Genomic DNA, 23,003 nt, shown 5'->3' with positions numbered 1-23,003 from the left:
AGTGTGAGTGTGTGCAGGGCCGCCACTAGAAATTTTGGGGCCCCTGACTTAACCATTGATCAGGGCCCCCCTCCCCCTCCTTTGACATGTGCAATTTTTTACCAAGTGATTAAAACGTATATGCACTTTATTCTTAAGTGTCTATTTAAACTTGGAAATGTTGTAAAGGTAGTAACATACACACACACACACACACACATACACACTCATACACTGAAATACACACACACTCACACATAAGGATTCACATATAGACACTCTAGCAGACACACAAAGAAACACACTCAGACACAGACACCCAAACAGACACTCAGCACTTGTTTACATTGACCTGACAAGTAATGAAGTAAACTACAATTTTGTAAAAAAAAAAAAAGGAGATTTAGAAAACAAAATATGGAATTCTGATTATCTTTTTGCAAAGGAAGATGCCAACTAAATGATGACAACAGCATGCAGTAGCTGAAAGGAAGGGCCCTGAACTGCCTAAACAATAATTTAAAGGTTAAATGGTTAATTAGTGACTTCCAGAAAGGTCTTGTTAGCTCAAAGTCGGTAGAAAGATGTGAATAATCAGTAGTAAGGTCAAAATGTCCTAAAAAGGAATAGACAATGGACACACACACACACACAAACTTGCACATACACCCAAGGAAACACCAACATAGACAGCCTCAGAAAACACACAAAGACATACACACACAGAGACACCCACAGAAAACACACAAAGACATACGCACACCCTCACAGAGACACCCACAGAAAACACACACCCTCACAGAGACATCCACAGAAAACACAGACATACACACCCACCCTCACAGAGGCATCCAGAGAAAATACACAAAGACAAACATACACACACCCTCACAGAGACACCCATAGAAAAATCTCAGACATATGCACACACCCTCACAGACATCCACAGAAAATGCACAAAGACATACACACCCACCCTCACAGAGAGACCCACAGAAAAAAATACATACACACTCATAGAGACACAAACCAAAGCACAAAGACATAAACACAGACACAGAAACACTCACAGGAGGAAAGATTTATGCACCTTGCATCCCCTAAATCAACAGTGTGACATGCATGATAAAAAAATTGCAGCAATTAAGAGATCACTTTTTAAAGAATCATATTTGTAAATGTGCAAACAAAAATAATTCTGTGAATTCAAAATTGTACATTAATGATCTGGGTAGATTGCTAGATGAAGAAAAGTACTTTTAAAAGGTTGACATATGTTTGTTTGTTTTTTTCCCCCATTTTCCCCAACCAAGAGCACCACTTCAAATATAGTGTACAAATATTCCCATCTGTCAGCTGTACTTATGGATTTTGAAAATGCTGTACTCTATATGGTCTTGGTGGAACCATAAGCTGTGGTACTCATACCATTAGTTCTGGTTAAATGCAGGATTTAGGCTTGTTGGTATGTATTTCAAAATTAAGTCAGCTGTAGTGTAAACTGACCAGTTTTAAGTTAACCTGTCTCATTTCAAACACTGAGCAATCTTACTCTGAGAGTAAAAATATAAATGATAAAATGCCTCCTTGCATCTGGAAAGTCCTTGCATAAAGGGGCAGTAAACTGGAATGTAATTATATATATATATATATATATATATATATACATATACATATCTGCCAAAAGGGCACCTACCATTTGTGTATTGAGGAGGAAACATTTCTGCATGGTTTTAAATATAGAATTTTTACAGCATTGTCAAATAATCATAAATACACTGCTGCTAAAAGAAAATGTGTTTTTATGGACCCCTGACCCCACCATACAACTACTACCACATTGAAGTTACAATCTGAAATTGCACAAAGAAATAAAAAACATTTGTTAAGTAAGTCCTACCTTCTCTGCAAATGAAAGTGATCTGCCGTCACTGTACAAAGTGCCAAGCCTGTCTCACACTGTGCATAGTGATTTAGTGCACACTCAGAAATCCTCTCAAATGCTAATACTTTACTCCTTGTAATAACATTTCCCATGCTCAATTAGCACTCTGCTGTAGTACCAACTGGTGGCTGCCAAAATTAAAAAATTTTTTTTAGTTCTTGCCTCATGGGGCCCCCCTGGCCCATTGGGCCCCTGACAGCAGTCACCCCTGTCACCCCCTGATGGCGGCCCTGAGTGTGTGCAAAAGTATATGTGTGTGAGAGAGAGAAAAAGTGTGAGTGTGTGCAAGAGAGTGTGTGTGTGTGTGAGAGAGAGAGAGAGAAAGAGAGTGTGTGTGTGAGAGAGAGAGAGAATGTGATTATTAGTGATCTAATACTATACATCCGGTATTTATATCAGGATAACTTTTAAATTGTTTGTCACTTAACCAACTATGTTTGGTTTTTTAATTTATTAATAAAAGTTATATTTTATTCATCCTGTTTGTGAATTTCTACCTGTTAGTCAGGGCCCAGAGTGCTGTATATGCATACTTGTGGAATTTGGTTATATCTCTTTTAACCAGTTCTTATGTGTTTGTATCATTCTACTTATGCATAAGCACCATTTCCTTTACATACAGGGAATTTAGAATTATTAATCCCTTATTTAAATACAAATTTTCTTGACTAGGAAAATCCCGAGTAGTGCCATTGTTCACCTTGTGTCTCATAGACACTACGCACTTCTTTACATTGACCTGACAAGTAATGAGGTAAACTACAAAACTACAGTTTTGTAAAAAAAAAAAAAAAAAAAAAAAAAGGAGATTTAGAAAACAAAATATGGAGTTCTGATGATCTTTTTGTAAAGGAAGATGCCAACTAAATGATGACATATGGCATGTCTGCCAAAAGGGCACCTACCATTTGTGTATTGAGGAGGAAACATTTCTGCATGGTTTTAAATATTCAATTTCTACAGCATTGTCAAATAATCATAAATACACTGCTGCTAAAAAAAATGTGTTTTTATGGACCCCTAGCCCCACCATACAGCTACTACCACACTGAAGTTACAATCCGAAATTGCACAAAGAAATAAAAAAACATTTGCTAAGTAAGTCCTACCTACCTCCTCTGCAAATGAAAGTGATCTGCCGTCTGACTCAGGCACACACTGTACAAAGTGCCAAATCTTTCTCACACTGTGCATAGTGGTTTAGTGCACACTCAGAAATCCTCTCAAATGCTAATACTTTACTCCTTGTAATAACATTTCCCATGCTCAATTAGCACTCTGCTATAGTACCCACTGGTGGCTGCCAAAATGTAAAAAAAAATAATTTTTTTTGTTCTTGCCTCATGGGGCCCCCCTGGCCCATTGGGCCCCGACAGGAGTCACCCCTGTCACCCCCAGATGGCGGCCCTGCTCACAATTGTCTCTGATCTTTCCCACTGCTGTATTCTACCATTCCCAGCCCATAACCGTCTCTCCTGTCTGCACATTGCATGCTCCTGAGTACCCCAGGGACACTGAACCCAATTTTTTTTTTCATGATTCAGTTAGAGCAGCAATTTTAAGCAACTTTCTAATTTAATCCTATTATCAATTTCTTTCATGTAATTAACAAGAGTCCATGAGCTAGTGACGTATGGGATATACATTCCTACCAGGAGGGGCAAAGTTTCCCAAACCTTAAAATGCCTACAAATACACCCCTCACCACACCCACAAATCAGTTTTACAAACTTTGCCTCCAAGGGAGGTGGTGAAGTAAGTTTGTGCTAGATTCTACGTTGATATGCGCTCCGCAGCAAGTTGGAGCCCGGTTTTCCTCTCAGCGTGCAGTGAATGTCAGAGGGATGTGAAGAGAGTATTGCCTATTGAATGCAGTGATCTCCTTCTACGGGGTCTATTTCATAAGGTTCTCTGTTATCGGTCGTAGAGATTCATCTCTTACCTCCCTTTTCAGATCGACGATATACTCTTATATTTACCATTTCCTCTACTGATTCTCGTTTCAGTACTGGTTTGGCTTTCTACAAACATGTAGATGAGTGTCCTGGGGTAAGTAAGTCTTATTTTCTGTGACACTCTAAGCTATGGTTGGGCACTTTTTTTATAAAGTTCTAAATATATGTATTCAAACATTTATTTGCCTTGACTCAGAATGTTCAACTTTCCTTATTTCCAGACAGTCAGTTTCATATTTGGGATTATGCATTGAATTATCATATTTTTTCTTACCTCAAAAATTTGACTTTTTTCCCTGTGGGCTGTTAGGCTCGCGGGGGCTGAAAATGCTTCATTTTGTTGCGTCATTCTTGGCGCGGACTTTTTTGGCGCAAAAATTCTTTTCCGTTTCCGGCGTCATACGTGTCGCCGGAAGTTGCGTCATTTTTTGACGTTATTTTGCGTCAAAAATGTCGGCGTTCCGGATGTGGCGTCATTTTTGGCGCCAAAAGCATTTAGGCGCCAAATAATGTGGGCGTCTTTTTTGGCGCTAAAAAATATGGGCGTCATTTTTGTCTCCACATTATTTAAGTCTCATTATTTATTGCTTCTGGTTGCTAGAAGCTTGTTCACTGGCATTTTTTTCCCATTCCTGAAACTGTCATTTAAGGAATTTGATCAATTTTGCTTTATATGTTGTTTTTTTCTTTTACATATTGCAAGATGTTCCACGTTGCAACTGAGTCAGAAGTTACTACAGGAAAATCACTGCACAGTGCTGGAGCTACCAAGCTAAGTCTGCTATAAACTTTTGGTATCTGTTTCTCCAGCTGTTATTTGTATTGCATGTCATGTCAAACTTATTAATGCAGATAAAATTTCCTTTAGTACTGTTACATTACCTGTTGCTGTCCGTCAACATCTAATTTTCAGAGTGTTCCTGATAATATAAGAGATTTTATTTTTTAAATCCATTAAGAAGGCTATGTCTGTTATTTCTCCTTCTAGTATACATAAAAGTCTTTTAAAACTTCTCTTTTTTTCAGATGAATTTTTAAATGAACATCATCATTCTGATACTGATAATGGTTCTTCTGGTTCAGAGGTTTCTGTCTCAGAGGTTGATGCTGATAAATCTTTGTATTTGTTCAAGATGGAATTTATTCGTTCTTTACTTAAAGAAGTGTTATTTGCATTAGAAATAGAGGATTCTGGTCCTCTTGATACTAAATGTAAACGTTTAAATAAGGTTTTTAAATCTCCTGTAGTTATTCCAGAAGTGTTTTATCTCCCTGATGCTATTTCTGAAGTAATTTCCAGGGAATGGAATAATTTGGGTAATTTATTTACTCCTTCTAGACGTTTAAGCAAATTATATCCTGTGCCATCTGACAGATTAGAGTTTGTTGGGACAAAAATCCCTAAGGTTATGGGGCTGTCTCTACTCCTGCTAATGTACTACTATTCCTATGGCAGATAGTACTTCATTTAAGGATCCTTTAGATAGGAAAATTGAATCCTTTCTAAGAAAAGCTTACTTATGTTCAGGTAATCTTCTTAGACCTGCTATATTTTTAGCGGATGTTGCTGCAGCTTCAACTTTTTTGGTTAGAAGCTTTAGCGCAACAAGTAACAGATCATAATTTTATAGCATTATTATTATTCTATAACATGCTAATAATTTTATTGGTGATACCATCTTTTGATATCATTAGAGTTGATGTCAGGTATATGTCTCTAGCTATTTTAGCTAGAAAAGCTTTATGGATTAAACTTGGAATGCTGACATGTCTTCTAAGTCAACTTTGCTTTCCCTTTCTTTCCAGGGTAAATAATCATTTCGTTCCTTTCCTCACAACAAGGAACAAAAGCCTGATCCTTCATCCTCAGGAGCGGTATCAGTTTGGAAACTATTTTCAGTTTGGAATATATCCAAGCCTTATAGAATCCTATAGCCAGCTCCTAAGTACCTATGAAGGTGCGGCCCTTATTCCAGCTCAGCTGGTATGGGGCAGATTACGTTTTCTTCAAAGAAATTTGGATCAATTCCGTTCTTAATCTCTGGTTTCAGAAACATTGTTTCAGAAAGGTACAGAATTGGCTTCAAGTTAAGGCCTCCTGCTAAGAGATTCTTTTCTTTCCCGTGTCCCAATTGACACAGCAAGGCTCAGTATTTCTGAAATGTGTTTCAGATCTAGAGTTGGCTGGAGTATTTATGCCAGTTCCAGTTCTGGAACAGGGGCTGGGGTTTTATTTTATCTCTTCATTGTACCAAAGAAGGTCAATTCCTTCAGACCAGTTCTGGATCTATCATTATTGAATCGTTATGTTAGGATACCAACATTCAAGATGGTTACTGTAGGACTATCCTGCCTTTTGTTTAGCAAGGGCATTATATGTCTACAATAGATTTACAGGATGTGTATCTGCATATTCCGATTCATCCAGATCATTTTTAGTGTCTGAGATTCTCTTTTTAGACAAGCATTACCAGTTTTGTGGCTCTACTATTTGGCCTAGCCTCAGTTCCAAGAATTTTTTTCAAAGGTTCTCGGTGCCCTTCTTTCTGTAATCAGAGAATAGGGTTTTGGTATTTCCTTATTTGGACGATATCTTGGTACTTGCTCAGTCTTCTCATTTTCGAAGAATCTCATACGAATCGACTTGTGTTGTTTCTTCAAGTTCATGGTTGGAGGATCAATTTACCAATCAGTTTATTGATTCCTCAGACAAGGGTAACCTTTTTAGGTTTCTAGATAAATTCAGTGTCTATGACTCTGTCCTTGTCAGACAAGAGAAGTTTAACATTGATATCAGCTTGTCAAAACCTTCAGTCACAATCATTCCCTTTGGTAGCCTTATGCATGGAAATGTTGGATCTTAGGACTGCCGCATCAGATGCGATCTCCTTTGCTCGTTTTCACATGCGACCTCTTCAGCTCTGTATGCTGAACCAATGGTGTAGGGATTACTCAAAGATATCTCAATTAATATCTTTAAACCGATTTTACGACACTCTCTGACATGGTGGACAGATCACCATCGTTTAGTTCAGGGGGCTTCTTTGTTCTTCCGACCTGGACTATAATCTCAACAGATACGAGTCTTACAGGTTGGGGAGCTGTGTGGGGGTATCTGATGGCACAAGGGGTTTGGGAATCTCAGGAGGTGAGATTTCCGATCAATATTTTGGAACCCCGTGCAATTTTCAGAGCTCTTCAGTCTTGGCCTCTTCTGAAGAGAGAGTTGTTCATTGTTTTCAGATAAGACATTGTCACAACTGTGGCATACATCAATCATCAAGGAGGGACTCACAGTCCTCTGGCTATGAAAGAAGTATCTCGAATTTTGGTTTGGGCGGAATCCAGCTCCTGTCTAATCTCTGCGGTTTATATCCCAGGTATGGACAATTGGAAAGCGGATTATCTCAGTCGCCAAACGTTGCATCCGGGCGAATGGTCTCTTCACCCAGAGGTATTTCTTCAGATTGTTCAAATGTGGGAACTTCCAGAAATAGTTCTGATGGCTTCTCATCTAAACAAGAAACTTCCCAGGTATCTGTCCAGATCCCGGGATCCTCAGGCGGAGGCAGTGGATGCATTTTTTACTTCCTTGGAAGTATCATCCTGCCTATATCTTTCCGCCTCTAGTTCTTCTTCCAAGAGTAATCTCCAAGATTCTGAAGGAATGCTCGTTTGTTCTGCTGGTAGCTCCGGCATGGCCTCACAGGTTTTGGTATGCGGATCTTGTCCGGATGGCCTCTTGCCAACCGTGGACTCTTCCGTTAAGACCAGACCTTTTGTCTCAAGGTCCTTTTTTCCATCAGGATCTGAAATCCTTAAATTTAAAGGTATGGAGATTGAACGCTTGATTCTTGGTCAAAGAGGTTTCTCTGACTCTGTGATTAATACTATGTTACAGGCTCGTACATCTGTATCCAGAGAGATATATTATAGAGTCTGGAAGACTTATATTTCTTGGTGTCTTTCTCATCATTTTTCTTGGCATTCTTTTAGAATACCGAGAATATTACAATTTCTTCAGGATGGTTTAGATAAGGGTTTGTCCGCAAGTTCCTTGAAAGGTCAAATCTCTGCTCTTTCTGTTCTTTTTCACAGAAAGATTGCTATTCTTCCTGATATTCATTGTTTTGTACAAGCTTTGGTTTGTATAAAGCCTGTCATTAAGTCAATTTCTCCTCCTTGGAGTTTGAATTTGGTTCTGGGGGCTCTTCAAGCTCCTCCATTTGAACCTATGCATTCATTGGATATTAATTACTTTCTTGGAAAGTTTTGTTCCTTTTGGCCATCTCTTCTGCCAGAAGAGTTTCTGAATTATCTGCTCTTTCTTATGAGTCTCCTTTTCTGATTCTTCATCAGGATGAGGCGGTGTTGCGAACTTCTTTTGAATTTTTACCTAAAGTTGTGAATTCCAACAACATTAGTAGAGAAATTGTGGTTCCTTCATTATGTCCTAATCCTAAGAATTCTAAGGAGAAATCGTTGCATTCTTTGGATGTTGTTAGAGCTTTGAAATATTATGTTGAAGCTACGAAATCTTTCTGTAAGACTTCTAGTCTATTTGTTATCTTTTCCGGTTCTAGGAAAGGCCAGAAAGCTTCTGCCATTTCTTTGGCATCTTGGTTGAAATCTTTAATTCATCTTGCCTATGTTGAGTCGGGTAAAATTCCGCCTCAGAGAATTACAGCTCATTCTACTAGGTCAGTATCTACTTCCTGGGCGTTTAGGAATGAAGCTTCGGTTGACCAGATCTGCAAAGCAGCAACTTGGTCCTCTTTGCATACTTTTACTAAATTCTACCATTTTGATGTATTTTCTTCTTCTGAAGCAGTTTTTGGTAGAAAAGTTCTTCAGGCAGCGGTTTCAGTTTGAATCTTCTGCTTATGTTTTTTGTTAAACTTTATTTTGGGTGTGGATTATTTTCAGCAGGAATTGGCTGTCTTTATTTTATCCCTCCCTCTCTAGTGACTCTTGTGTGGAAAGATCCACATCTTGGGTAGTCATTATCCCATACGTCACTAGCTCATGGACTCTTGTTAATTACATGAAAGAAAACATAATTTATGTAAGAACTTACCTGATAAATTCATTTCTTTCATATTAACAAGAGTCCATGAGGCCCACCCTTTTTTGGGGTGGTTATGATTTTTTTGTATAAAGCACAATTATTCCAATTCCTTATTTTATATGCTTCGCACTTTTTTTCTTATCACCCCACTTCTTGGCTATTCGTTAAACTGATTTGTGGGTGTGGTGAGGGGTGTATTTATAGGCATTTTAAGGTTTGGGAAACTTTGCCCCTCCTGGTAGGAATGTATATCCCATACGTCACTAGCTCATGGACTCTTGTTAATATGAAAGAAATGAATTTATCAGGTAAGTTCTTACATAAATTATGTTTTTTCTTCATTCTCTTGCTATCTTTATTTAAAAAAGAAGGCATCTAAGCTTTTTTTTGTTCAGTACTCTGGACAGTACTTTTTTATTGGTGGATGAATTTATCCACCAATCAGCAAGAACAACCCAGGTTGTTTACTAAAAATGGGCCAGCATCTAAACTTACATTCTTGCATTTCAAATAAAGATACCAAGAGAATGAAGAAAAATTGATAATAAGAGTAATTTAGAAAGTTGCTTAAAATGTCATGCTCTATCTGAATCACAAAAGAAAATATTTGGGTTCAGTGTCCCTTTAAGTTCCTCTCTGGATATCTCACCCAACGGCCTTCAGCTGGATCCCTCTGACAGATAACATAGCTTGCGTCTTATTGTTCCCTAATTCAGAGATCTCCATGGGCAGAGCCTGGTAAAACTGACCTAGAAAAGAAAACAAAAAGAGATTAACGCCATCAGCAAAAGGTTATAGAATGAAAACACTAAGCTGTAGATTCAGGAGCGTGCACGTTTCTTTAGCACTTTATAGCAGCTGTGTTTGCAACACTGTATAACATTACTACAAATATTGTTGCAAACACTGCTATCATAGTGCTAAAGAAACGTGCACACCCCAGAGCCTACCTAGATGTAATCTTCAGCAAAGGAAACCCAGAGAACAAAGCAAATATATAATAAATAAATTAGAAAGTTGTTTAAAATTGCATTTTTTTTATCTTAATTGTAAAATGTTATAGTTTAATAAATAACTAAAGCCTTTAATAAAGATTTGTATGTATTCTCAGCTCACATTATGGTTTGTCTATACAGGATAAAAAGAAATATATAGTTAAAGGGACATGAAAACCAAAATCATTTCTTTCATGATTGAGGCAGAGCATATGTTTTTAAACATCTTTCTGATTTACTTCTATTATCTAATGTGCTTCTTTCTCTTGGTATAATTTGTTGAGAAGTATAGGTAGGCTCAGGAGCAGCAATGCATTACTGGGAGCTAGCTGTTAATTGGTGGATGTACATAAATTGTTCTAGTTGTTGGCTCAGCTATCTCCCAGTAATGCATTGCTGCCCCCTTAAAGGGACAGTCTAGTCCAAAATAAACTTTCATGATTCAGATAGGGCATGTAATTTTAAACAATTTTCCAATTTACTTTTATCACCAATTTTGCTTTGTTCTCTTGGTATTCTTAGTTGAAAGCTTAACCTAGGAGGTTCATATGCTAATTTCTTAGACCTTGAAGGCCACCTCTTTTCAGAATGCATTTTAACAGTTTTTCACCACTAGAGGGTGATAGTTCATGTATTTCATATAGATAACACCGTGCTCTTGCACGTGAAGTTATCTGAGAGCAGGCACTGATTGGCTAAACTGCAAGTCTGTCAAAAGAACTGAAATAAAGGGGCAGTTTGCAGAGGCTTAGATACAAGATAATCACAGCGGTAAAACGTGTATTAATATAACTGTGTTGGTTATGCAAAACTGGGGAATGGGTAATAAAGGGATTATCTATCTTTTAAAACAATAAAAATTCTGGTGTAGACTGTCCCTTTAACAAAAGTTACTAAGAGAATTAAGCAAATTTGATCATAGAGGTAAATTGAAAAGTTGTTTAAAATCACAAGCTCTGTTTGAATTGTGAAAGAAATCATTTGGATTTCATGCCCCTTTAAAGAGGGTTTAAACTAAAAAATGTAAAGGAACATGAAACCCAATATTCTTTTCTTTCATGATTCAGATAGAACATTCCATTTTAAACAACTTTCCAATTTACATCAATTATTATTTTTGCTTCATTTGCTTGGTATCCTTTATTGAAGAAGCAGCAATGCGCTACTGGGAGCTAGCTAAACACATCTGTAAGCCAATGACAAGAGGCATATATGTGCAGTCACCAATTAGCATCTAGCTCCAAGCTCCTGAGCCTACCTAGGTATATTTTACAACAAAATATACAAAGAGAACAAAGCAAATAATTCAGAACATAATGTATTGAAAAAGATTTGGCTTACAACCCTCTATTAGTAGCAATACCTCTGTACAGATGCTGACTGGCTGTTCCTCTTTGTGCAGCACATTAAAAAATAAATTTCCTAACTGTCAATAAAAAAAGTGCAAAATCTGTGTATAATGAGAATGGCTTTCACAACTACTAAAGTGCTAGGGAAAGTTTATGGTAAATTGGCAGTGATTATAAAATGTGTTTACCCAGAATCCCTCTGGTGCTTTTGGATAGGAGATGTTTGTCCTCCGTGTACAGTCCTAAGTAATCTGTCAGCTTAGAGTTTTTCTTCAGGGGATGATGAAGGACAATGATAAAAGTGGCCATTTCATTGATGGTTACTGTCAAACGTCCCCCTTCCAGGATGCTCAGCATTAGCCTATAGGACAGTTATACACCCAGCATGAGCATTCGTTTATTGTAAGTACCTGACAGACAATGTAGTATAATCACTTACCCCTCATGTGTTTCAGTCCTGGTCTTTGTCCACGTGAAGACACTTTTGTGTTCTTTGCTACTAATGATAATACTTTTAGGGGTAATTTCCATATTTACCCCTGTCTTGTGGCTCCGTAGCCCCAGTCTACCAATATATGTGCGGCCTGCAGAGTCCGTGCTGCCATCTTTGTATTTTCCAATGAGCTCTCCATTGATTGTGATTCCTGGAGAACAGAAGTATAAACAGATATAATTATCTTGTAATGATAAGCAGCACATTTATCCCATGCCTACAACAAACATTGTATTTGATTATCTGCTTATCTATAATCATCAATAGTATACAGACACAAAGTTTTCTTCTGCATACCCACCACCTTAAATCACAATTCATAGCAGGCCCAAGGTCCAAGGTCCTAAGGCCTCAACTGAAACCTTAAAGGAAACAATAATCTTTCTCCTGCAACCATCTGCAATTCCACAATCTTCTGTAGTTCAACAAATTGCCTCCTCAATCTATTATCTTCATCTTTACTCCTTGGCTGACTCAACATTAAAACCCTTAACTACCTATAGACCAGCAAATGTACCAACTTTTTTTTTCTTCTAGCTTTTAAGCTCACCCGGATTTCCTCACCCCACCCCACCCCACCCCATATATGCTTAATATTTTACTTAAAATGTAATGTAGCTATACAATATTCCTCCTTAACAGTATGGGAGCCAAAGAGTATTCTTCTGAACTCTCCCCAACACACAGATCCATGTTGCACATACAGCTAAATCCCAAAGACCTCTAGTGCGCTGTTCCTACATCCCTGGTCCATATATTCACTTTTGTCTCCTATCTTCATACCGTTACATATCCCAGATCCCCTTATAACTTATCCAGAATTCCACCTGTAATCGGATCCTCCACAAGATTTAGAACAATTCCAGAATTCATCTGCACATTGAAGCAAATCGTCTCATTGCTCCCAGGGGGTCTGACAATGAAGTGAGGGTCTCCATCAACTGAAATTAGAGGAGAAGGCATGTTGTTTTTTTACACCAGAAAGCTCATTACAAACATTTTAAGTAGATTATTATCGGGTGTAAAATGTCTGACCCACTATAGTCATTTTTCCAATTTTGTCTTCAGGAAAGACTTGAACCTTCTCCAAGTATTTTCTTTTTTAATTCCTTGTTCTGCATTTTCTACTTGAAGACTATCTAATGAAAGGCAATTAAAGGTGGCCTTTATCATTTCTTCTCATCAGTTATAATAAAAAAAAAATTCAAACTCAAACAGAATCTGAGCTAGTCAGGTCTATCACTTGCCTGCAAACTGATCCAGAATACTGATCTGCCACATTCCTACACACTAATCCATAACACTGACTGTGCTGATCAGTCAGCTACTTATACACTAACCCACACCACTGACTGTGCTGATCAGTCAGCTGCCTATACACTAACCCATAACACTGACTGTGCTGATCAGTCAGCTACTTATACACTAACCCACACCACTGACTGTGCTGATCAGTCAGCTGCTTATACACTAACCCATAACACTGACTGTGCTGATCAATCAGCTGCTTATACACTCACCCATAACACTGACTGTGCTGATCAATCAGCTGCTTATACACTCACCCATAACACTGACTGTGCTGATCAATCAGCTGCTTATACACTCACCCATAACACTGACTGTGCTGATCAATCAGCTGCTTATACACTCACCCATAACACTGACTGTGCTGATTAGTCAGCTGCTTATACACTAACCCATAACACTTACTGTGCTGATCAGTCGGCTGCTTATACACTAACCCAGTGTTTTTCAACCAGTGTGCCGTGGCACACTAGAGTGCCGTGAGAGATCCTCAGGTGTGCCACGGCAGACTGACAACAGTGTGACATATTTTTTAAACTTTGCTTGTTTTTTACTCCCAGTGCAGGGGTAGTTTGTAGGAGGCATGGCATAACAGCACAATACATACAGTATGTGTGTGTTTGTGTGTATGTGTATATATATATATATGCTGTATTAGGCTACAATGTGTGATTTTTTTAACATTTTGGGATGGTGGTGTGCCACAGGATTTTTTAATGTAAAAAAGTGTGCCACGGCAAAAAAAAGGTTAAAAATCACTGCACTAACCCATAACACTGACTGTGCTGATCAGTCAGCTGCCTATACACTAACCCATAATACTGACTGTGCTGATCAGTCGGCTGCCTATACACTAATTCATAACACTGACTGGGCTGATCAGTCAGCTGCCTATACACTAACCCATAACACTGACTGTGTTGATCAGTCAGCTGCCTATACACTAACCCATAACACTGACAGTGCTGATCAGTCAGCTGCTTATACACTAACCCATAATACTGACTGTGCTGATCAGTCGGCTGCCTATACACTAATTCATAACACTGACTGTGCTGATCAGTCAGCTGCCTATACACTAACCCATAACAATGACTGTGCTGATCAGTCAGCTGCTTATACACTAACCCATAACACTGACAGTGCTGATCAGTCAACTGCTTATACACTAACCCATAACACTGACTGTGCTGATCAGTCAACTGCTTATACACTAACCCATAACACTGACTTTGCTGATCAGTCAACTGCCTATACATTAACCCATAACACTGACTATGCTGATTAGTCAACTGCCTATACACTGACCCATAACACTGACTATGCTGATCAGTCAGCTGCCTGTACACTAACCCATAACACTGACTGTGCTGATCAGTCAACTGCCTATGCACTAACCCATAACACTGACTGTGCTGATCAGTCAACTGCCTATACACTAACCCATAACACTGACTGTGCTGATCAGTCAGCTGCTTATACACTATCCCATAACACTGACTGTGCTGATCAGTCAGCTGCCTATACACTAACCCATAACACTGACTGCGCTAATCAGTCAACTGCCTATACACTAACCCATAACACTGACTGTGCTGATCAGTTGGCTGCCTATACACTAACCCATAACACTGACTGTGCTGATCAGTCAGCTGCTTATACACTAACCCATAACACCGACTGTGCTGATCAGTCAACTGCTTATACACTAACCTATAACACTGACTGCGCTGATCAGTCAGCTACTTATATGCTAACCCATAACACTGACTGTGCTGATCAATCAGCTGCTTATACACTAATCCATAACACTGACTGTGCTGATCAATCAGCTGCTTATACACTCACCCATAACACTGACTGTGCTGATCAATCAGCTGCTTATACACTAACCCATAAAACTGACTGTGCTTATCAATCAGCTGCTTATACACTCACCCATAACAATGACTGTGCTGATCAATCAGCTACTTATACACTAACCCATAACACTGACTGTGCTGATCAGTCAGCTGCTTATACACTAACCCATAACCCTTACTGAGCTGATCAGTCAGCTGCTTATGGGTTAGTGTATAGGCAGCTGATTGATCAGCACAGTAAGTGTTATGGGTTAGTGTATAGGCAGCTGACTGATCAGCACAGTAAGTGTTATGGGTTAGTGTATAGGCAGCTGACTGATCAGCACAGTCAGTGTTATGGGTTAGTGTATAAGCAGATGACTGATCAGCACAGTCAGTGTTATGGGTTAGTGTATAAGCAGCTGATTGATCAGCACATTCAGTGTTATGGGTGAGTGTAGTAGCAGCTGATTGATCAGCACAGTCAGTGTATGGGTTAGTGTATAAGCAGCTGATTGATCAGCACAGTCAGTGTTATGGGAAAGCGTATAAGTAGACTGATTAGCACAGTCAGTATTATGGGTTAGTGTATAAGCAGCTGACTGATCAGCACAGTCAGTGTTATGGGTTAGTGTATAAGCAGCTGACTGATCAGCACAGTCAGTGTTATGGGTGAGTGTATAGGCAGCTGACTGATCAGCACAGTCAGTGTTATGGGTTAGCGTATAAGTAGACTGATTAGCACAGTCAGTATTATGGGTTAGTGTATAAGCAGCTGACTGATCAGCACAGTCAGTGTTATGGGTTAGTGTATAAGCAGCTGACTGATCAGCACAGTCAGTGTTATGGGTTAGTGTATAGGCAATTGACTGATCAGCACAGTCACTGTTATGGGATAGTAAATAGGCAGTTGACTGATCAGCACAGTCAGTGTTATGGGTTAGTGTATAGGCAGTTGACTGATCAGCACAGTCAGTGTTATGGGTCAGTGTATAGGCAGCTGACTGATCAGCACAGTCAGTGTTATGGGTTAGTGTATAGGCAGCTGACTGATCAGCATAGTTAGTGTTATGGGTCAGTGTGTGATCAGCATAGTCAGTGTTATGGGTCAGTGTATAGGCAGGTGACTGAAAAGCACAGTCAGTGTTATGGGATATACACTAACCAATAACACCGACTGTGCTGATCAGTCAACTGCTTATACACTAACCCATAACAGTGACTGTGCTGATCAGTCAACTGCTTATACATTAACCCATAACAGTGACTGTGCTGATCAGTCAACTGCCTATTTATTAACCCATAACAGTGACTGTGCTGATCAATCAGCTGCCTATACACTAACCCATGACACTTACTGTGCTGATCAATCAGCTGCTTATACACTAACCCATAACACAGACTGTGCTGATCAATCAACTGCTTAACTAACCCATAACACTGACTGTTAAACAGTTAGCTGCTTATACACTAGCCCACAACACTGACTGTGCTGATCAGTCATCTGCTTATACACTAACCCATAACATTTACTGTGCTGATCAGTCATCTGCTTATACACTAACCCATAACACTTACTGTGCTGATCAGTCAGCTGCTTATAAACTATCCCATAACACTGACTGTGCTTATCAGTCAACTGCCTATACACTAACCCATAACACTGACTGTGCTGATCAGTCAACTGCCTATACACTAACCCATAACACCGACTGTGCTGATCAGTTGGCTGCCTATACACTAACCCATAACACTGACTGTGCTGATCAGTCAGCTGCTTATACACTAACCCATAACACCGACTGTGCTGATCAGTCAACTGCTTATACACTAACCTATAACACTGACTGCGCTGATCAGTCAGCTACTTATATGCTAACCCATAACACTGACTGTGCTGATCAATCAGCTGCTTATACACTAATCCATAACACTGACTGTGCTGATCAATCAGCTGCTTATACACTCACCCATAACACTGACTGTGCTGATCAATCAGCTGCTTATACACTAACCCATAAAACTGACTGTGCTGATCAATCAGCTGCTTATACACTCACCCATAACAATGACTGTGCTGATCAATCAGCTACTTATACACTAACCCATAACACTGACTGTGCTGATCAGTCAGCTGCCTATACACTAACCCATAACCCTTACTGAGCTGATTAGTCAACTGCCTATACACTGACCCATAACACTGACTATGCTGATCAGTCAGCTGCCTGTACACTAACCCATAACATTTACTGTGCTGATCAGTCATCTGCTTATACACTATCCCATAACACTTACTGTGCTGATCAGTCAGCTGCTTATACACTATCCCATAACACTGACTGTGCTTATCAGTCAGCTGCCTATACACTAACCCATAACACTGACTGCGCTAATCAGTCAACTGCCTATACACTAACCCATAACACTGACTGTGCTGATCAGTTGGCTGCCTATACACTAACCCATAACACTGACTGTGCTGATCAGTCAGCTGCTTATACACTAACCCATAACACCGACTGTGCTGATCAGTCAACTGCTTATACACTAACCTATAACACTGACTGCGCTGATCAGTCAGCTACTTATATGCTAACCCATAACACTGACTGTGCTGATCAATCAGCTGCTTATACACTAATCCATAACACTGACTGTGCTGATCAATCAGCTGCTTATACACTCACCCATAACACTGACTGTGCTGATCAATCAGCTGCTTATACACTAACCCATAAAACTGACTGTGCTGATCAATCAGCTGCTTATACACTCACCCATAACAATGACTGTGCTGATCAATCAGCTACTTATACACTAACCCATAACACTGACTGTGCTGATCAGTCAGCTGCCTATACACTAACCCATAACCCTTACTGAGCTGATCAGTCAGCTGCTTATGGGTTAGTGTATAGGCAGCTGATTGATCAGCACAGTAAGTGTTATGGGTTAGTGTATAGGCAGCTGACTGATCAGCACAGTAAGTGTTATGGGTTAGTGTATAGGCAGCTGACTGATCAGCACAGTCAGTGTTATGGGTTAGTGTATAAGCAGCTGACTGATCAGCACAGTCAGTGTTATGGGTTAGTGTATAAGCAGCTGATTGATCAGCACAGTCAGTGTTATGGGTGAGTGTAGTAGCAGCTGATTGATCAGCACAGTCAGTGTATGGGTTAGTGTATAAGCAGCTGATTGATCAGCACAGTCAGTGTTATGGGAAAGCGTATAAGTAGACTGATTAGCACAGTCAGTATTATGGGTTAGTGTATAAGCAGCTGACTGATCAGCACAGTCAGTGTTATGGGTTAGTGTATAAGCAGCTGACTGATCAGCACAGTCAGTGTTATGGGTTAGCGTATAAGTAGACTGATTAGCACAGTCAGTATTATGGGTTAGTGTATAAGCAGCTGACTGATCAGCACAGTCAGTGTTATGGGTTAGTGTATAAGCAGCTGACTGATCAGCACAGTCAGTGTTATGGGTTAGTGTATAGGCAATTGACTGATCAGCACAGTCACTGTTATGGGATAGTAAATAGGCAGTTGACTGATCAGCACAGTCAGTGTTATGGGTTAGTGTATAGGCAGTTGACTGATCAGCACAGTCAGTGTTATGGGTTAGTGTATAGGCAGTTGACTGATCAGCACAGTCAGTGTTATGGGTTAGTGTATAGGCAATTGACTGATCAGCACAGTCACTGTTATGGGATAGTAAATAGGCAGTTGACTGATCAGCACAGTCAGTGTTATGGGTTAGTGTATAGGCAGCTGACTGATCAGCATAGTCAGTGTTATGGGTCAGTGTGTGATCAGCATAGTCAGTGTTATGGGTCAGTGTATAGGCAGGTGACTGAAAAGCACAGTCAGTGTTATGGGATATACACTAACCCATAACACCGACTGTGCTGATCAGTCAACTGCTTATACACTAACCCATAACAGTGACTGTGCTGATCAATCAACTGCTTATACATTAACCCATAACAGTGACTGTGCTGATCAGTCAACTGCCTATTTATTAACCCATAACAGTGACTGTGCTGATCAATCAGCTGCCTATACACTAACCCATGACACTTACTGTGCTGATCAATCAGCTGCTTATACACTAACCCATAACACAGACTGTGCTGATCAGTCAACTGCTTAACTAACCCATAACACTGACTGTGTTAAACAGTTAGCTGCTTATACACTAGCCCACAACACTGACTGTGCTGATCAGTCATCTGCTTATACACTAACCCATAACATTTACTGTGCTGATCAGTCATCTGCTTATACACTAACCCATAACACTTACTGTGCTGATCAGTCAGCTGCTTATACACTATCCCATAACACTGACTGTGCTTATCAGTCAACTGCCTATACACTAACCCATAACACTGACTGTGCTGATCAGTCAACTGCATATACACTAACCCATAACACTTACTGTGCGGATTAGTCAGCTGCCTGTACACTAACCCATAACACTTACTGTGCTGATCAGTCAGCTACCTATACACTAACCCATAACACTTACTGTGCTGATCAGTCAGCTGCCTATACACTAACCCATAGCACTGACTGTGCTGATCAGTCAGCTGCCTATACACTAACCCATAACACTTACTGTGCTGATCAGTCAGCTGCATATACACTAACCCATAGCACTGACTGTGCTGATCAGTCAGCTGTCTATACACTAACCCATAACGCTTACTGTGCTGATCAGTCAGCTGCCTATACACTAACCCATAACACTTACTGTGCTGATCAGTCAGCCGCCTATACACTGACCCATAACACTGACTGTGCTGATCAGTCAACTGCTTATACACTAACCCATAACACTGACTGTGCTGAGCAGTCAGCTGCCTATACACTAACCCATAACACTTACTGTACTGACCAGTCAGCTGCCTATACACTAACCCATAACACTTACTGTGCTTATGAGTCAGCTGCTTATACACTAACCCATAACACTGACTGTGCTGATCAGTCAGCTGCCTATACACTAACCCATAACACTGTGCTGATCAGTCAGCTGCTTATACACTAACCCATAACACTTACTGTGCTGATCAGTCAGCTGCCTATACACTAACCCATAACACTGACTGTGCTGATCAGTTAGCTGCTTATACACTAACCCATAACACTGACTGTGCTGATCAGTCAGCTGCCTATACACTAACCCATAACACTGACTGTGCTGATCAGTCAACTGCCTATACACTAACCCATAACACTGACTGTGCTGATCAGTCAGCTGCCTATACACTAACCCATAACACTGACTGTGCTGATCAGTCAGCTGCTTATACACTAACCCATAACACTGACTGTGCTGATCAGTTAGCTGCTTATACACTAACCCATAACACTGACTGTGCTGATCAGTCAGCTGCCTATACACTAACCCATAACACTGACTGTGCTGATCAGTCAGCTGCCTATACACTAACCCATAACACTGACTGTGCTGATCAGTCAACTGCCTATACACTAACCCATAACACTTACTGTGCTGATTAGTAAACTGCCTATACACTAACCCATAACACTGACTGTGCTGATCAGTAAACTGCCTATACACTCACCCATAACACTGACAGTGCTGATCAATCCACTGCCTATACAATCACCAATAACACTGACTGTGCTGATTATTTAATTAGCTAAATTGCTTAGTTTTCTTGGTATCTTTCCTTGAAAATCATAGCTAGGTAGGCTCGATAGCAGCAGTGCCTCTTGTCATTGGCTCACCCAATGTGTTCAGCTAGCTCCAAGTAGGGCACTGCTGCCCTTTCAACAAATGATATAATAGAATGAAGCACATGTAATAATAGAAGTACACTGTATATAGTCACATACATATATTATGTATCATTCAGGTAAAGTTTACAAACTTGATAAACACTCACCAAAGCTCCGGGGTGGCACCCTCTGTTGAACTGTAGGAAGGCAACACATAAATAAAATATTAGTTGTACTGTGCCTCCAGGAGAGCTCAGGTGACAAAGAACCACATATTTATATAGTGCAGCACATTCGCTGGATATTTGAAAAGTTACTTTTACAGTTACCAAAAAGTTGAAGCTAAATGAAAAGGTTAGACATAGACACGTGCGTTTAATTTCGGACAAATTCGGAATTCGGCGATTCAGATGCATCCAAATTTCCAAATCGGCACATCCCGAAAAATTCTGTAAAAATCTGAAAATGAATACATTTGTTTCCGAATTTTCGGATCCATTATTCATATTCGGAATTTTTCATTGTTCCTAAACCGCAGTTCCCCAACACTAACTCTAAGTCTATAATAATAAGTCTATAATAAAGGTATTAACCCCTAACCCACCGTTCCCTGACATCGATGACACTACTTAAACCAATTAACCCCTAAACCACTGCCCCCACATTGCAACAACCTAAATTAAACTATATTAACCCCTAAACCTAACACCCCCTAACTTTAAACCTAACCCTAACCATAACCCTAAAACTAACACCCCCTAACTTTAACATAATTAAAATATAACTAAATTAAAGTTACAATTATTAACTAAATAATACCCATTTAAATTTAAATACTTACGGCTAGATTACGAGTTTTGCATTATGAGCGGCTCAGTGCTATTTTGCAAGTTATTGCCACCACTCACCTCCCTATAGCGCTGCTATTACAGGTTTACAAAAACCCGGCGTTAGCAGGCAATAAGTGAGCGTTGAGCAAAATTGAGCTCCATACCGCACACAAATACCAGCGCTGCTTTGAGCTGGTTTTACGTGCTCATGCACGATTTCCCCATAGACATCAATGGGGAGAGCCGGCTAAAAAAAAGCCTAACACCTGCAATAAAGGAGCGTAAAGTTCCGTAATGCAGCCCCATAGATTCATATGGGGAAAGAAAAGTTATGTTTACACCTAACACCCTAACATAAACCTCAAGTCTGAACACCCCTAATCTGCCACCCCCGACATCGCTGACACCTACATTACACTTATTAACCCCTAATCTGCCGCCCCCGACATCGATGCCACCTAGATTACACTTATTAACCCCTAATCTGCCGCCCCAGACACCGCCGCCACCTACCTACACTTATTAACCCCTAATCTGCTGCCCCAAGGTTGTCGCTACCTACATTACACTTATTAACCCCTAATCTGCCGCCCCCGACATCGCCGACACCTAGATTACACTTATTAACCCCTAATCTGCCGCCCCAGACACCGCCGCCACCTACCTACACTTATTAACCCCTAATCTGCTGCCCCAAGGTTGTCGCTACCTACATTACACTTATTAACCCCTAATCTGCCACCCCTGACATCGCCGCCACCTACATTAGTTATTAACCCCTAATCTGCCGCCCCCAATGTCGTCGCTACCTACCTACACTTATTAACCCCTAATCTGCCGCCCCAACGTCGCTGCCACCTATACTTATTAACCCCTACTCTGCCACCCCCAATGTCGCCGCCACCTACTTACACTTATTAACCCCTAATCTGCTGCCCCCAACATTGCCGCCACCTACATTATACTTATTAACCCCTAATCTGCCGCCCCCAACGTCGCCGCTACTATACTAAAGTTATTAACCCCTAAGTCTAACCCTAACCCTAACACCCACTATCTTCATAATTAAAATAAATCCTAATAAAAATTACAATTAATACCTAAATAATTCCTATTTAAAACTAAATACTTACCTATAAAATAAACCCTAAGCTAGCTACAATATAACTAATAGTTACATTGTATCTATTTTAGGTTTTATTTTTATTTCACAGCTAAATTTGTATTTATTTTAACTAGGTAGGCTAGTTAGTAAATAGTTATTAGCTATTTATTAGCTACCTAGTTTAAATAAATACAAATTTACCTGTAAAATAAAACCTAACCTGAGTTACACTAACACCTAACCTTACACTACAATTAAATAAATTACATTAATTAAATACAATTAAGTAAATTACAAAAAAAAAAAAACACTAAATTACACAAAATAAAAAAGAAATTATCAAATATTTAAACTAATTACACCTAATCTAATAGCCCTATCA

At 39.7% G+C, this 23,003-nt stretch overlaps 1 protein-coding gene across 2 annotated transcripts in view; it reads right to left on the bottom strand.

The window, feature by feature from the left end:
• Positions 1 to 23,003, bottom strand: part of LOC128666545 (inter-alpha-trypsin inhibitor heavy chain H3) — a 218,486-nt gene that overhangs the window by 52,521 nt on the left and 142,962 nt on the right. For both annotated transcript variants that reach the window (XM_053721209.1, XM_053721210.1), the window contains 5 exons: positions 20,854 to 20,883; positions 12,612 to 12,725; positions 11,731 to 11,935; positions 11,480 to 11,652; positions 9,597 to 9,696 (listed from right to left, as the gene is read on the bottom strand). In XM_053721209.1, coding sequence (XP_053577184.1) covers positions 9,597 to 9,696; positions 11,480 to 11,652; positions 11,731 to 11,935; positions 12,612 to 12,725; positions 20,854 to 20,883 — 622 coding nt within the window. The remainder of the gene's footprint in view (positions 1 to 9,596; positions 9,697 to 11,479; positions 11,653 to 11,730; positions 11,936 to 12,611; positions 12,726 to 20,853; positions 20,884 to 23,003) is intronic.

This window comes from Bombina bombina, chromosome 7, assembly GCF_027579735.1.
Source record: "Bombina bombina isolate aBomBom1 chromosome 7, aBomBom1.pri, whole genome shotgun sequence".
Classification (NCBI taxonomy): Eukaryota; Metazoa; Chordata; class Amphibia; order Anura; family Bombinatoridae; genus Bombina; species Bombina bombina.
The sequence above is the reverse complement of the archived record's forward strand: the minus strand, read 5'-3'. Positions and strand labels throughout refer to the sequence as shown.